The sequence below is a fragment of the Staurois parvus genome, unplaced genomic scaffold, assembly GCF_062004578.1.
Source record: "Staurois parvus isolate SC_StPar_1 unplaced genomic scaffold, SC_StPar_1.0 ptg000303l, whole genome shotgun sequence".
Classification (NCBI taxonomy): Eukaryota; Metazoa; Chordata; class Amphibia; order Anura; family Ranidae; genus Staurois; species Staurois parvus.
In genome coordinates, this window is record NW_028318099.1 from 990,760 (window position 1) to 1,007,888 (window position 17,129).

General features: G+C 39.9%; 1 protein-coding gene across 4 annotated transcripts in view; it reads right to left on the reverse strand.

The window, feature by feature from the left end:
• PRKG1 (protein kinase cGMP-dependent 1) overlaps positions 1–17,129 on the reverse strand; it is a 1,352,400-nt gene that overhangs the window by 12,617 nt on the left and 1,322,654 nt on the right. For 2 of the 4 annotated variants that reach the window (XM_089683127.1, XM_089683125.1), the window contains exons 11-16: positions 12,678–12,817; positions 9,852–9,941; positions 7,516–7,551; positions 5,667–5,808; positions 3,125–3,288; positions 332–454 (exon numbers count right to left, since the gene is read on the reverse strand). In XM_089683127.1, the coding sequence (XP_089539253.1) occupies positions 332–454; positions 3,125–3,288; positions 5,667–5,808; positions 7,516–7,551; positions 9,852–9,941; positions 12,678–12,817 (695 nt within the window). The remainder of the gene's footprint in view (positions 1–331; positions 455–3,124; positions 3,289–5,666; positions 5,809–7,515; positions 7,552–9,851; positions 9,942–12,677; positions 12,818–17,129) is intronic. The other 2 variants (XM_089683128.1, XM_089683126.1) reach the window with 1 other exon arrangement.

The window sequence follows — 17,129 nt, forward strand, 5'->3', positions numbered from 1 at the left end:
TGAGGCGGCACTGATAGGTGGCACTGACTGGCAGCACTGATGGCCACTGACTAGCAGCATTGATGGCCACTGTAGTAGGCACTGATGGACACTGTTGGGGCTGCACTGATAATCAGTGCCCTGATTATCAGTGTAGATGTTCCCTTTCACACTTGCCGGTTACTGGCTCTCCTCTTCTTATGTTATAGACGACCTCTCAAAAATTGGACGTCTGCATTGTAGCCATTATTCGGCTATAGCAAAGTCAGCAAATGGTTAAACTGGCAAGACACTAAGGTATGACGTGTTTTAAATGTAGTTTTTAATATGGGAGAGGTGCAGAAATGCTTACCTGCATAGTTTTTTGATTAAATTAGCAGCATTTTTGGTAATCTTCTTTGGAAATTCAATCATGTCGATTCCTCTTAGTATTATGTTATATGTTTTCATAGGGTCTGGACCTGAGAATGGAGGGCTGAAGAAAAATGTATATTGGTAGAATTAATATTAACTAAATTTGTATTTTGTCACAACATTTTGTGCAGTTAGTTATTTTGTACTAAGTAATTTTTAAAATATACCAAATAAAATGGCATCTCACACCACTATGGATGCAAACTTGGACTCATTAGTGTCCCAAGGAAAATAAAAAAAAGACCACTATGAAAAAAGCTGCATTCCTTTACCAGAAGTAATGACTTTCACTGGATCTAAATTTAATATGTTAGATCACAAAATTTCCATCCCATAAAACACTTAAAATGTGCTTCTTACAATACAAGACACCCTCATCTCAGAGTCCATAATTTCCTTGAAACAAATATCAATGATCATACCTGGGAAGTTTTAATAGTCAGTGAGCCTGGATAGGGTGTAGAGCAAACAGGGGAAATGGAGTGAATCTTTTTAATCATCCAGAGTCTTCAACTGAAATCCAGAGAGTTCCCAGGTATGTCATTGATACATATAACCCATCATGGAATTCTCTGCCAGGAATATCCAGGTCTGAATAAAATTAGTAACTTAATATGCAATATTATAAAAATATACATATTAAAGTGTAAGTTCACCTTTTGTAACACGTTACACCCATATATACCCTATATAACCTGTTACGATTGGACCGGCCCTTGCACCCCCCTGATCCCCATTGTGACAGCTAGCAGGGGATCTTCTCCTCCCTGTTTGCTGTCACAATTTGTTTTAAATGTTGCGACGTCACTCATTCACAGTATTCTGTTAATGGGAAAACTACAAGTTCCGACAGCCTTTGCAGCTGTCAGCTTGTAGTTTTAAATGAACTACCATGGTACTCCACAGTGCCGTGGTAGTTCATTGAGCCTTACTGTTAGTATATATCTGCTTGTCCCTATGGGATGTACGAGCATGCAGATATACTGACAGGTCAGAGGGAGACCTGCATGGTACCAGCGATCTGCTGATCGCTAGTGAAATGCGGCTCCAGAAACAAAAAATAATAAATGCATTTTTTTTTAGCTGCAAAAAAATGTGCATTTATTATTTTTTGTTAAAAGATGAACTTATCCTTTAAATTATGTACATTGGGTACATACTTTGTAAACGAACATAAAATGTAAATAAATATCAAGCTTCAAGTAACTAATAAGTGAACATTTAACACTTTGTTGCCTATTTTTGGTGTTTAATAGGTATAAAGTGGATAGTGGAACTCAGGCTAGAAGGGCAATAAAGCATAATGTACAAAGAAATTGATGGTGTCCGATAGTAAGGCCCTAGGCGTATTATGGAAACCCACCCCTTCTTGAGTCGATTTGCCTACTCCAGAAGTGCATTTTATATACAGTATATAATAAATATATATATATATATATATAAAAATATATATATGATTCAAATTGGTTGCTTGCAGAAGTGGACCGTATGTACTAATGCACCATGAATACCATGTACTAATGCTTTGCACCATGAATATCATTGCACATTGCTAAGCTTTGGTACACATAAGAAATGTTATGTATTTGTTATAGTTTTTGCGTTAGAGACATATATATTTATAACGGATTTGTATATTGATAGAGCCAAGCCCATTTAGCAACAAACGAAATGGTTATGTTGACACATTAGGTTTTTTTTTTAACAAAGTAATACTACAAGTATGCAGTAAAGAAAATGAGTACAGCCTCCTGCCTAAATGATCAGGCCATGTTATTTGGGAACAGCCCTGCTGAATATTAGAGATTTACAGGTTTGGTAAAATCTGAAACTTGTCCAAACAGCAAGTTCAAGCAGTCAGAGCTTCAAGTACTGCATGTAAAGGCATGTATCATGTAACAGATCACCAGAAATTATGGTATTTCCTCATCCATTGAGTGGAAATCTATGTCTAATAAGAGACCTTTCCTAGGCCTCATTCACATGGGTGTATGGATCTGTTCACCTATGCAAAGGACTGTCTTCAGCTGCCTGGGATGCATATGTGTTCTGTGCAGCAGTGAGCAGGCAGCCTGTTTAAATCAATGACAATCAGCTGCCTACATGGACCTGCATGTACCTCTAAACACATCCCAGGGCTCTAATGCACAGATCAGAATGCACTCTGATCCATGCACCAAACCTGCATGCATGTACACTCATACAGGGATGTGCTTGGAGACCTGCCGAGCCATTTGCATGGATGTACACCCATGATGCCTTATTAGAGATAGAATATTTCAGAAATAGGGAAATAAAAAGAAACCTCTGAGTATATTGGTGGTATGTTACCTAGCCCAGGGGCGGACTGACCATTTGGAAACTCGGGCACTGCCCGAGGGCCCAGGGTCAGTAGGGGGCCCCATGAGATGCCTCTGGTACCTTTATCATAGGCTTTTTTGAGTTTGGGCAAGGACACAGGGGCTCCATGATCCCCTATTGCCCGGGGCCCATAAGTTGTCAGTCCGCCCCGACCTAGCCCCATACATTTGGATAAATTAGTTCAATTCTTGCACCTCAGTATAATTTATAAACTTTCAGGCTAAGAGAACGGTCAGTGCCCCAGTTAAATAAGCTTTGGTTTCCATTTATGACTGCCAAGTTCTGCTGCTGCCAATGCTATAATCAAAGTGACAAATGCATAAATCTTCCACACTTGGCTCTTCTATTTATGTGGTAGCGATGCTCATACCTGCCAGTCAGGAGTTCATACATTAAGATTCCCAGTGACCAGTAGTCTGCTGAAATGTCATGACCTTTGTTTAAGATGATCTCTGGAGCTACATATTCTGGGGTACCACAAAAAGTCCATGTTTTCTTACCAAAGCCTATTTTTTTTGCAAAGCCAAAGTCAACCTGTGCGGGAAGAAAAGTATCATCAAAGTCCAGAAATTGGCACTATGCTTGTTCCAGGAAAAAAGACATCTGTAATTAATATTTATATAGGCTTTTGCTTTGAAGTGGGCAGAACAATGTCTACATGCAACATCATCACATAGGCAAAACAAAATATTAAAAGCAGAGATTAACAAAATTTTGTTGCTGTAAACTATAACGTATGCCAAAATTATCATGGATGGCTCTGCTTTAAAGTAATTATAAAGCTAAAAATGTTTTTTACCTTAATGCATTTCTTAAAATGTTTTCTATTTTTCTCCCTTCATACAGGGAAGTAGGGAGGATAAAGAGAGGGGAGAATAGATCCAGCACTGTGCATGGCTGCATCTCTTCTTCTTCACACAGCGCTCAAGCCATTGGATCCTGCTGCTGTCAATTAAATGCAGGGAGGAGGAAGTGGGGGGCGGGGTTAATCCCCACTGTGTAAGTCTGTAGAGCTTGGCTCCATAGACACACAGCTCAGGAGCAAGCAGACATTGTGTGTCTCCAAATTAAAACGGCTTGCTATGGAGACACATTAAGAAGAGGAGGAGCCAAGATCGCCGGCAGGGGGACCCAAGAAGATGAGGATTGGGGCCGCTCTGTGCAATACTACTGCACAGAGCAGGTGAAGATAACATGTTTGTTATTTTATTTAAATAATAAATGTCGACTTTAGTAACACTTTAAGGTACAATGTTGTGACCAGTATGGTTAAAGCTGAATTCAGCCACTTTGATAAATGTGCAGGCATACCCAGGGGCATATTTACAGCAAGGCAAACAAGGTGTTTGCCTTGGGCAGCATTTTTCAGTGGGGTGCCCCCCGACAGTTACACACAGGAGCCATTATATATGCAGGCTTGCTTTCAGCAGTCTCTGCTACATGGGATCCCATCTGCGATAGGAGGGTGGGCGCTGGATCTGCAGGGCGCACACAAGCCGGAGCCGGTAGAGAAGAGGAGCTGACCCCCTGGACAAGGAAGGAGCCTCCACTGATAGGTGAGTGCTGCCTGGGAGTGATCGAAGCTGGTCTCTGCCCATTGTCTGTGAGGGGATCTGAGGAGAGTGAAGGGTGCTGGCTGTGGATGGGAGAGGGAGCCTAGCCTGTGGGAGGGGAGCTGTTGGCTGGGGATGCAGGACACATTATTTTTGTTTTGCCTAGGAAAGCACGAAACCTAAATATACCACTGTGCATACCATGAGTTAAGTCCAATGATGTGCATGCAACATCCATGACTTATCGCTATTGTTTACATCTGACAGGTTTATGGCTATCCCAGAGGAGACACTTGGGGCTTTGAGAGGAGAGAGGCACAAACAACAGCTTTGCCTGCCCCTCCCCTCTACTGCCCATTTACAGAAGGCCTTGTATTTTGTGAATAAATTTAAATAATACAAAGGCTTCTGTGATTGGGCAGGAGGAGGGGAGAGGAGGGTATAGAAGCTGCATTGACTCTGCAACTGAAGGAGCTGAGGCCAGAAGGTCCAGCATTCGAGCTCCCGGAGCTACAATATATCTTCTGGGAGCTAAATTAAAGAGATAAGTCCAGAAGGTATCTGCACTTTTTTTTCCATTACAAAGTATCTTAATTCTTGGAGTTCAGCTTTAAATGCAGCATTTCTGTAAAGACATGCAGTACAATTTAGCTTCTTAAAAGTCTTGCAAAATTGTCCTGTACAATCTCTGCAGCTATTTATACAACATATTAGTGTCATTTTTGGGATGCATGTCAGTTGTGTAAGTGTATAACTGATATCTGGAAAATGCTTGGTCTTCATAAAGACACCATGTATAAAATGGTTTCTTTAAATAAAATCTTTTCTTGCATACTACAACAGTTTATGTAACAAGTGAATAATGGTGAAAGAATGTGACACACTATATGTGATAATAGACATTTTACCGCATTGTAAAATGTCTGTCACAGCAGGGACACACAAACAATTGTTTCCTATATGCCTGGTTCGCACTACAACGCAGCCCAGTGCTACACTGCAGTAAAATGCTCACCATGCCGAATTGCACTACAATGTAAGGCAGTGCCCTGAATTGTAATGAATGAAGTGTACAATTGGTACACTTAGCATAAAGTTTATTCAAAACAGAAAAGAGCCATGTGATGCACTGAATCTCTCAACATACTGCCCCCCACCGCAGCCAGCAATGCAGAGAGATCGGAAGCGTTTGATTGCACTGGCTGCTCTGCGTTGCAGCTGAATTGCCCTTAGTGTCTGCCATTTTCAGTGCAAAACTGTGTTCATTTGTGGGCATTATTTTAATACATATGTAACAATTTGCACATAAATATACTGTACTTATTCACTTACATTATTTAAGAGTCATTTTTTACTCACCAACTTTGCATAACCTCGATGGTCCAAAATAAGATTCTCTGGCTTGAGGTCCCTATAAATTATTCCTTTGGAATGCAGATAAGCAAAGGCCTCCACTACACAAGCTGTATAAAACCTTGTTGTAGAATCTTCAAAAGAGCCTCTGAAACAAATGCCACAAATATCATCACTATCCATCCATAGCACCTTTCATTGTATAATAGAAATCACAGTCACACTGTCTAAAAAGACATTTGCATTCAACATGGCTGCTGTTGAATGACCTTAGTGCAGCTTATTCATCTGCCTAAGGTGTAAACACAGTTAAGTACAATGATAAAATGCATGTGCCATGAGCAACGTAAGTGTGCAATGGAAGGATACATTAAAGAGTATGCAGTTTAAACTGCAAGCATGCCATGATATATTTGTCTCTTTCTAGTGACAAGGTTTAAAAATTCTAATTTTCTAGGATTTCCCCAGTTTCTTCCTTTATTCAAATTGTGCTAAATCTCACATTTAATTTTGACACCGTTACCTAACCATTTATGCAAGGAAACAAAGAAGACATGGGGCAATGAACATGACTGAGCCAAATTTATAGATGAAAACACAGATTGTTTCCACTAAATTGTCATGGGAAGATAAAATGCCTTTGTTTAAAGTATTCTCTTTAATATGGATATTGACCAAGTGATATCAAATATTATAATATACATTTAAAATATAAGCCATGATTTGAATGCTCAGTTTTCTTTCCAGTAGAACTAGGCAAAACATTTTTTTTTTCATCTTGGATAGAGTAAGGGAGGATTACAACCCCTGTCAGATGCTTTTTTTCACCATCTGTGTCCCATTGTAGAGTTCTCCCTTCAATTCCTATCCCATAGCCAAACAGTAAGTGAGAGGAAATCCCTGCAAATAAGGGACCCCCAGGTCACCAGAACTAGTGTCCCCATTGAAAGATTTCCCCTCTATTACTTTTCTGGGGACAACTCAAAATTTGGGATTTTCTTTTTACTTTCAATAATAATGGTAAACAGGACAAATAGAAAGGGTGAATCTCCTTAACAGGGACACAGACAGGAATAAAAACGAACAGGTTTTCTAAACCATCTCTATTCTGTCCAAAACAAAAAAAAGGTTTTGCAGTTAATTCAACTTTAAAACGAGTCCTAACTTAACTATGGAAATTTATTTTTTATATGGGGCACACTGGTGGAACACTTGTCCTTACACACAAGAGTTCCCAGCAATACTCTACAAAATATAGCCTTAAAATATGAATATACTATATAAAGACAGATACTTGATACTACTTGAATTCAGTCAAGTGTTCTTTTTGTGCTCTGCCATATCTCTAACTTTATGGAGCTTTTGTGAAATTAGCACTTATAACACATTGGATGTACGTTGATTTTTGTAGCTTACAGTATGCAAGTTTTATGACATCACCATGCAGCATTTTTATGATATCACTTGCAGAAAAGTACACAGAGTTAATGAAAAGTCACTAACTATATATTACTTGAATATGTACAGTGTTGCAAATAATGTGATGCATTGCTTCCACAGTCCTTGAAACTTATAGATGAATAGGCAAGGTGAGACACAAGGATAAATTAAAAAGAAAATACATAGAAAAATGGAAACACATTGACGGAGTGCTTGTGTATTAACCAGTATGTACACACTGCAGTGGCCAACATTATTTATGCTCTTTAATAATCAATGCTCTTTGGATCAGTTTCAGCCATGGTCATCTTTGTAGGAAGATACCACTACCTACTCATGAATATAAAGTATCAGCCTGCATACATGCTGGTGATAAGACACAATAGGAACAGACATAGCAGAATAAAGTTCATACTTATACACATTTTGAGTTACTCCTGGTGTTGCTTTGCTGTTGAATAGTTGACATACGATAGTAATTGATGGGAAAAAGAGCAAAATGCAGAGAACTGTAATTTCTTCAAACACATGATGCAGAATGACTGTAACACATTGCCATAGCACATCACACTTATTATCCTCCACCAGATCTGACCACAGAGGGGTGCATCTGTTACGTGTGATTGTTTTTACAAGAGCAGAGGGGGGATAAAAAGACTACTGAAATCTAGCATCAAAGTACCAAAGCATCAGAAGATAGTGGAAATTAAATAGGATCTTCCCTGTTAATTACTCTGTGTTTCCTAATGTGTTCTGTTTACCAGTGATAACAGAGAGGACTGTCAAGTATAATTTATCTAATGAGATTAAGCATGTTTAGTAATTTAATACATGTGATACATTCTCTAAAGTGAACCAAGTGAAAGATATGGTAAATATAGGCAAACCAGCTACAACTGTTTTACGTGACCATATGAGTGGTCAAAAAACTAACTGATAGGAAAGTACTTTTTTGCAAATACTCGTGCTAAATTGGAAAGTTTTTCTAGAAACGTATGTACTGTATATAACAAAATACAAGCCTTCAAAGACAGGGTTAAAAAAAAAAAAAAATTAGATAAAAGCCATTTCATCTTTAGTCCTTTTCACACAACACCTAAGTATCATTTTACAGTACATGGATGAGAGGCTACAACTTGAAAGTGAATCTCAATGTCAGGAGCTAGTTAAAGTTTATATCAAGACACAAAAAAACATATGCTGTACATCTTAGCAATACATGCACATTTCCCTGTGTTTTATCTCTTCACAAAATTTGCAAATACAGAAAAATACCTGTTGATTTGCTAGTAATGTACTACTTCTATTAATCTGAATGATCCTGGAGTTTGTAACCTTACTTTGTGAAGATCCCCACACATTTACTTCCTTGAATTCTGTGACATCCGTTCACTATGCCCTGTGAGCAGGGGCAGATTGATCATTTGGAAACTCGGGCACTGTCCGAGGGCCCGGGGTCAGTAGGGGGCCCCATGAGATGCCCCTGGTACCTTTTTCATAGGCTTTTTTGAGTTTGGGCCCCATGATCCCCTATTGCCCAGGGCCCCCATGAGTTGTCAGTCCACCCCTGCCTGTGAGTAGCTACTGCTGTGTCACAGAATTCACAGAGCCTGCCTTCTGAACTGCAGAGGTGCAGAGAGGAGACGTTCCAGAAGGCAGATTCAGTACAGGGATTACTGATGCAAACAGCAAGGTACCATGGGATATGTAGTCCTTAAAAATGGAAAGTAAACAGCAGAGAAGCTGCCAAGCATGATGGGAATCCAGGTTTTTGTGGAAAGAGATAGCCAGCAGACAGAAAGCCCTCACAAGATGAAAGGAGGTTAGATTGTCAAATATAACTATTGTTGTGTTGCTATTACAATGCTGATGTTATAAAATGAAAGTGTAGGATGTGAGCATCAAACTCCTTTCAGATAACACAAGAAGTGTGCAGAGGACTGGTCTAAATTTCTGACAAATACAACAGGCTTTTTAAATGTATGTATCAAACAAACGCTTCTGATGATATATTTAGCAGACCAAAAGGGAGCCAAAATTTTTTTTACATTTTTATATACAGGACACTTTAGGGTGCTGCCTGAATACGCTTTGTTGGTAAATGCAGGATGTTTGCAAACCTTGGATTTCGGAGTGTGCCTCGGAAAAGCAGCATACCTCTACATATGCAGGACGCACTGAATTGCATGACCTGCCCTGCATGTGCACTATAGCCTATTTTTATACATGTCTGCCATGGCATATGAACACAGGCTGTGTTGACCGCTAACACACACTTCAGGCAATGCAAGGTTTCATGACACATCTGTCTGACGCATCCTTTTGCTCATGTGCAAGCACCATAACCCTCCTCTTGCTATAACAGTGTATGCAGTAATGACTACCCTGAAAAAAGTTTTGTAGTCACTCTACAGCAGTGGGTTGCATTATTTTACATTGGCTACTACTTAGAAAAAATGATTTACTTTATTGGGGTCTGACTTTGTTGTAGAGATCTTGTAATCAATTCATTTATAAAAGACAAAGCAGTGGCAAAATACAAGCTGAACATAAACCAAATCACAAACGTTTGTAAATCTCAGGTAAAGGTAAGTAATATTAATGGATAGCTATGCGTCTGCCAGAAAGTATTGAGCTGTCCAAGGTCTATGGATTGGTGCCTTAAAACCAAAACTTTACAGTGTCTATTTTCTGAAGCTGCTGGCTTTTTAAATTGACAAGGTCCATGCCCACAGCTCTGAGGTGACATACCTGTCCCTGAGAATAGTCCAAAGCTCTCCACCTAGACAGGCTTCCATAAGCATATATAGATACTTGCTGTCTTTGAATGTTCTGTATAACCTATAAAGAGGATCAATATATTAGCTATGTATCTAAGCAACAAATAATTCATTGAAAGCTTTAATGTAGTTCTTGGTAGCTTTTGGTGTGTAAAACTTGATTATATAGTGGAATCCTCAATGCTACTACATGAAGGGATCAGAAGCAAATGTCTTCATTCATTTAGGATAGGAAATATTTCTGAGACCCACAACAGGTGGTTTACAACAGCAGGCATATTGACGATTATTTAAAGTGCAACTCCAGCCAGTATTTTTTTCTCTTTTTTTTTTTTTTTGCTTTTAGAGGTTTTACTTCTTGTCCTCGAAAGATCACTGTGGAGCAGAAATTGAGTAAAGGTGGGCTGTATGTTCGAGTCAAATGTTAGTTCGGCTCAAACATCAGCCATTCGTGTGTTGGGCGAGCACACGAATGGCAAGGGCATTCGGTGGGCCTTTTGCCAGCCTTGTCCCACAATGCACTACGTCCTGACAGCGAATTGTGATTGGCGAAAGCAATTTAATGCTTTGGCCAATCACAACTCATGACGTCACAAGGGGACGTTAGTGACCCTGCCCCCTTCTGACATCATCACACTATTTAAGAACTGTCATCCCGGCGCAGCTGTCAGACAGCGGTAGCCAGCGTCGAGAGTGGAGCAATTATTTTTTAGCTTTTTCAGGTCGGCGGTGGTGACGGGCATTGTGATTGACCTTGGATCTGCTTTGGGGGACTTTTTTTAATTTTTGTTTTTAATAAAGGACTTGTCAAAGACTGTTTCCTGTCATTTTTCCACTACGCTTTTTTTTGTGTGTGAATGGGTAGTGGTGCCATGTACCTCATACTCATTTACATGGGGGGCTGGGATCTGGGGGCCCCTTGTTAAAGAGGGCTTCCAGATTCTGATAAGCCCCCCGCCCGCAGACCCTCACAACCACGGCCTTAGTTGTGGGGAAGAGGTCCTTGTCCCCATCAACATGCAACAAAGCACCTCCCCATGTTGAGGGCATGTGGCCTGGTATTGTTCAGGAGGGGGGTTCTCGCTTGTCCTCCCCCCTTTTCCTAACCTGCTGGTCTGCATCCTTAGATAAGGGTCTAGTATAGATTTTGGGGAGGACTCCACCATTTTTAAAAAAAAGTTGGTGTGGGGATTCCCCTAAAAATAACTTTTTTTTTTTTTTTTTTTTTTAATGGTTGAACTGAATGGACTTTTGTCTTTTTTTTAGCCAGACTAACTATGTAACTATGTATAATCCATACCAGACCCAAAAGGCTTGGTATGGATGGGGAGTGGGACCCCACACGTTTTTTTAATTTTTTAATTTCCTGGCAATTCTAGCGATTCTTTTTACATTCAGCTGTCAGCGGGGAATCAATACAAAAATGTTTTTAGGAGCTGTGCGGTATCTTGCCACACACTCATATGGGGTACTATACTGCTCAGTTAATTACCCCTCTGTTCGAAGTTTAATGTCGAACTTTTGTTATGTTTGAATGTTCGACTGCAAACCGTACTGAGGGGTGTTCGGCCCATTATTACAATTGAGGAAATATCTTGAATGGGGACATAGATAGCAGTAGTAAATCTAAAGTATTCATAGCCTGCAAGACTAATACTTCATCTTATATAAATATATTAGATAAACAAAGGGATACTATAGATAAAGATCTTAGGATATCCACAAGAAAAAAAATTAAATAAAGTAATTACATTCTACTGAAAATCCTAATTGAAAAATATTCCGGCCACAAGACAAGCACATACTTAAAGTTGAAATAAAGTCTAAAAATGAAATACCAGCCACGCTGTTTATTTCTCTCTTGGAAGGCTTCTATGTGTAGGGATCTGCTGCCCTCTACTGTTTGTGGTATTTAATAAGCAAAAGCTATTCAGTAGTTCAGAGTTAGCTGGTTACAGACAGGTACTTCTGGCACTGCTAGTTGGGTCAGAAATCCAATTGGAGAACTGTGTTGTTATATAAAGGGGAGTTTCCAGGAAATAAGACGCATAGAACTGGGCTTCATGACCTCACACACACAGAATCTGTAGTAGTTGTTGTATTTCACCCAGACTAGAAGCAGAGATGATTAGGAAAGTATTCTTGTATTTTAACAGTTTCACTGCAGCTGCCAATAGCTTCTTGAGTGTGTTTTGGAATCCTTCTGACAGACGTATCACTGTGCTGTTGTTATTATCTCACATGCACAGTGCCCGATAGCTAGGTCTGTGCTACTGTATGTGTGTAGTGGTCACCTTCCAGTATATTAGTAGGTGAACCTGTTTATTGCAATATAGTTTATATGCAGATCCTGGTATTTTAGTTAACCTTGTCACTTCTGGTCTGCAAATCTATAGCTAGTTTTAGCATAGGCACAATAATCAGCACAGACTAGAGCCTTATTAGGTATTCAACAGCAACTTCTGTTAGTTATATGTCCAGTTGCATGACAGATTAGAAGCTACTAGGGATTAAGAGGAATACTAGATAGGCAACTGTGTTCCAGTGCCACACCACACTTTCTGCCCATGAGAAACTGTGTTCCAGGTTGGCTGGAGACTCTCCCCATCACCACTGATCAGACAATAATAGATAGAGGCTATACCTTTCCTCCCTGTATCTCTAAGAAAAAAATGAAAAACTGTCTTGATTGAGGCATCTGGAAAAAAAAAGTTTGTGTTCTGTCCTAATATACCCCAGTTTTTTTTTTATATATGAACCACAGTGCTGATTTGTTGTTTAATTTTTTCATACCAACCTTACAATGAAGTCAGAGTGAGCGTTCTGCATGATCTGCTTCTCAGACCGAATGTGCTCCTGTTGCCTTGTATCCACTATGTGTCTCTTTTTAAGGATCTTCATTGCAAATGTTTTTGATTCCTCACTTTTTAGCTGTACCTGAGAAGTTGAATACATATGCCATTACAATGCTGTAAATTATATCAATTTTTGATTCTATACCACAATAGTCTTTCACAGGACTGTGATTCCACAAGATGCAGTAAGAACCAGGCTGTCTATAGAAACTGCAGGGTAAGATTACTGCTATGATGAACTTTAAAGATATCAGCTGAGGGAAAAGTATATTGATTGGGTGATCACCAGATAAGAGCAGCCCCATTCCATGTATTTATTTTAGTTATTTGGCCTCTCCCATCCATATGCACCATAGCCTCATCTCAGGTTATTTCTCTCCTTCATAATCTCACCATCACTGCCCATTTTGCAACTCAATATGTTTCATCACCCTGTCACACATTTAGCATTTTATTACCTGCAGTCTAGTATTTTGCCCATATTCGCACCTTCCCTTCAGTATCCCCACTCTCTAGCTCCCTTGTACGGGAGAGATTGGCACCTTTTTTGGCCATTTAAACACAGAGCCTTAGCACAGCTGGTTGTTGCAGAAACTAGTTGCTGAATACCTCTGTGTTGCTGTGATAACACACTGCCCCCAGTAAGCAGATTCCTCATTTATTCCATTACATATTCTTCCAGAAATTTCATCGCTCACAGCAATTTCTATTTCCACTTTCAGAATAACAAGTTATTTCTTGAGTCCTCACATTTTGGTCCCAAATCTCCTTAAGGTAAACATAATAACATATTTATTTTTTGGAATACCTTCAGTCTTTTTTAGTATACCAGTTCATTTTTTTACTATCATTTATATCATCATGACCATCATCCATGATTAACACCATATTTATATTGTAATTTGTAGTGCTAGTATTACATTTACTTCACCATATTTCTAAATGTCAGACACTGTTACAGGCCCCGTGTTGTGCAGTTTTTATAATGAAAGTAACTGCAGTGAATATTTTTTGTACAATTTCGGAATAATGTTCCTTCTGATTTAATCTGCACTAAACATTTTTGTATAATGCCCTTCCATAGGTTTATATGTGTAATGTTCTATAACAGCCCTGATGGAAGGGGTGATGATTGACTTTTGTACATAATTGCTTGAAAATAACTTAATTTCTGACTCAAATAATTTGGAGTGGCACTTCAATTCCAGAGTCAAGTATTGCAATTGCAATCCAACATAATTGTGGCCATATTTCAGTACACAAAAGCTGCCTACCTATCAATTAGATGCCCCACACCATTAGAATAATAGTAATGAATAGTGTCACCCATCATCAACTCAAGGTTCCAGTGCCATTAGTCTGACAGAGGTATTGACATCCCCCTCAAATTCAGGCAAAATAGCAACCTCATTTACTTCAGACATATCTTCAGGACTGATTACCTGTTTTCCCTCCACAGTTCTCAGAACAGAGGAAAGCAATTACACTGTGTGGCAAATTATTAGCGACACCTATGACATTCTTTGTAGTTCCCCTAGGTGTCGCTGCTGAGAGCACTGCAGTAGTGTAGACTTTGACACTGCCATGTATATAATGTACTTCCATTTCATCTTTGCCAAGCTTTGCAAAGTCCACGAGACTATCATTGACCAATGTAATGAGACTTCCACAGGCTAATATTGGCTCCGGTTAATGTCCTTCTATGGTAATAGGACATATCTGCCTTTTAGTCTCAGGAACTAAGTGAGCTGCCAAAACTGGCTTGGCAAATAATGACATATGCCTCCCTAGGTCACAATCCATAGGCTTCTGTACTATGGGGACATTTACAGTCACAGGTCCCAGTCCATGGCACTGCCAGCATCTAATATGCCCAGTCTCCCTCAGGGGTGGACTGACCATTCAGAAACTCTGACACTGCCGAGGGCCCGGAGTTAGTAAGGGGCCCCATGAGATGCCCCTGGTACCTTTCACAGGCTTTTCTGGGTGTGATTTGAGTGTGGGCGAGGACACAGGGGCCCCATGACCCCCTATTGCCCGGGGGCCCCATGAGTTGTCAGTCCGCCCCTGGTCTCCCTTCAGCAAAAGATGTCCTTTAAGCCAGAAGGCCATTCTTATCTGGCACCCACAGGTGCCCCCCTCCTCTCCTTAAGCCTGTTTACATCTATCTAGATAAAAGAACAGGGTTACTGCTTGGAGGACAAATCCTGGAGATAGTCATCAATAAAAGTATGTCACTAGACAAGGGACACCAGGTAATCCAGACTCTGGGGGTCTGTATGCCTAATGTGGTGTTGTATCTCAACAGACAAGACTTTGTGTAATGCTCCACCATCTGAGATAACTCAATCCACCAGTGAGCTTGAATACTTCTGTTGCAACCGCTTGTTTGTAAGGTGGAACAAATCATACATTAGGGACCTTGTGGACTTTTCAGGATCATATTTCCACACAAAAACATGTTGCCCTCAGACGGCCATAGTAACCTTGCGCTAGGACTTCTCCCTTGGGTTCAAGATACTCCTTTGCATCATGTGTTGCAAGTCAAAGTAGGTCTTTAGGGGCTTCCTCATTAAAATGGATTCCAGCACATCTGCCCATTGTTCACCAGGTAGCATCTCATGTTCAGCAACTCTCTCAAAAATGCTAAAGTAGGCATCCTACTTTGAGAAAATGCTCTTCCCCCATGGCCCCCACACCTATCTGGCTCTCTAGTAGGGCCACATATCTGCTGCTCTAGTGTTTTAACACCCTCAAAAAACAACTATAGAGCTGGAGGAAGCTTTGCACATGCCATGGCAAATATAACAAGGCTTGTCAATTTAATAAGCAGCACCACCTTTCAAACTTACCCATTTAATCAGAGGGGCCACTCCCCTATTGCAGTATGTTCGTCCCTTTAGATATTGCCAATTGGCAAAAAAAAGTACATTCAGGATGTGGCAGGATTGCCTCCTGAATGCCTGACAGAGGCTGCATAGATGCCCTCTGAAAGTGATTCGCTGCAGATTGCTTTTCAGAAGCTGCCAAAGGGTGAACTTAGCTGTATTCAGCAGGCAGTAAAACACCGTTCAATGCAGGAGGGCTTTGTACAGCATGTCTTTAGCATAAAACAAACAAAACATCTGCTTGTCTGAGCAGTAGACAAACTTACAGTATGTCAAAAACAGAGGCAACAGATGTACTTTTTAAGTGTTCTATATACAGTTTTTGAGTAGGAGAGGTACCTTTCAGATTTTTTGTGTGCATCTTTGATCCAGTTGGGTAAATTTTCCCTCAGTTCTTTTCCTTGCAATGTCCATAACTTAAAGCAGAACTAAACCCATCAATTTAACAGTTTAAAAAAATCTACGGCATGCTGGGAATGCTAACTGTCACATTTGCTTGTGTCCCCAACCAAACTCTCAAACCATCACATGTACAGAAGCATGGCAATTGCAGATCAAACAGAGGCTAAGATGGCAGCTTCCTTGGCTGAAAGTGATAGGAGGGTGTAGTTCCACTTTAAATGAAGTATGTGGCTGTCAGCAGGGACAGAAGCTCTTAAACTCCCCAATACTACTAAAAATCTGTTTTTCTCTGTGTCCCAATTGGAGAGATTTCCCATCACCTCCTGGCTTTAAAAATGTCTCTACTAATGTTGGGCTTTAAGGTTACTGTAAATGCCAGCTTCTCCCATAACTAATATGTAAACTTTGTACATTTGCTGGTAAGTTGAATCACTTTTAGATTTCTTTTGTTCCTTGTGAACTCCGCTAGAAAAATATTTTAACCAGATTTCTAGGTCTATTTAACTGCTGTAAGCACCAGAAAGCTGAATGCTGTTATTCATCTCCAATTTTATTATTTGCAGGATGAACAGGGAATTCATTGGAAATCCTTTTATGGTTTTGCAGTATAGATGCAATTTATTGAAGAAAAGTTTCAGCAAGAGGAATCCATTTGTAATTCAGTGCACCGCTATTCAGTCAAAGCTAAAATACTGTATCAGCAGACTATAGCTGGCCATACACTGATCACATTTTAGCCAGTTCCCCCTTAAAATTGTACCATAGGTGGCCTTGTCAGCTCCTTACACAACAACATTCACTTCTTTAAAAAAAAATCAATGGTCCAGGTGTAATACTTTCTGCTGAACAGCGAGTGTATGCAAGCAGATGTAGCTGCTGTTCAGGAACTCTGACAGTCGCAGTGGGAGAATCGTGCTTTATGCTGTTAGATTTCCTTTGTTCATCCTGCAGGGTGAACAAGAAAAGATCTAGGTGTGTATGGCCAGTCTGGCTTAAATTTATTTTACTGCATTTTCCCCTCACTCTCCCACCCCATTCAGAATGTTTTGCATTAACATATACAGTAAGGTAACCCATACATTTTCAATAGGCTAAAGCAAAGAC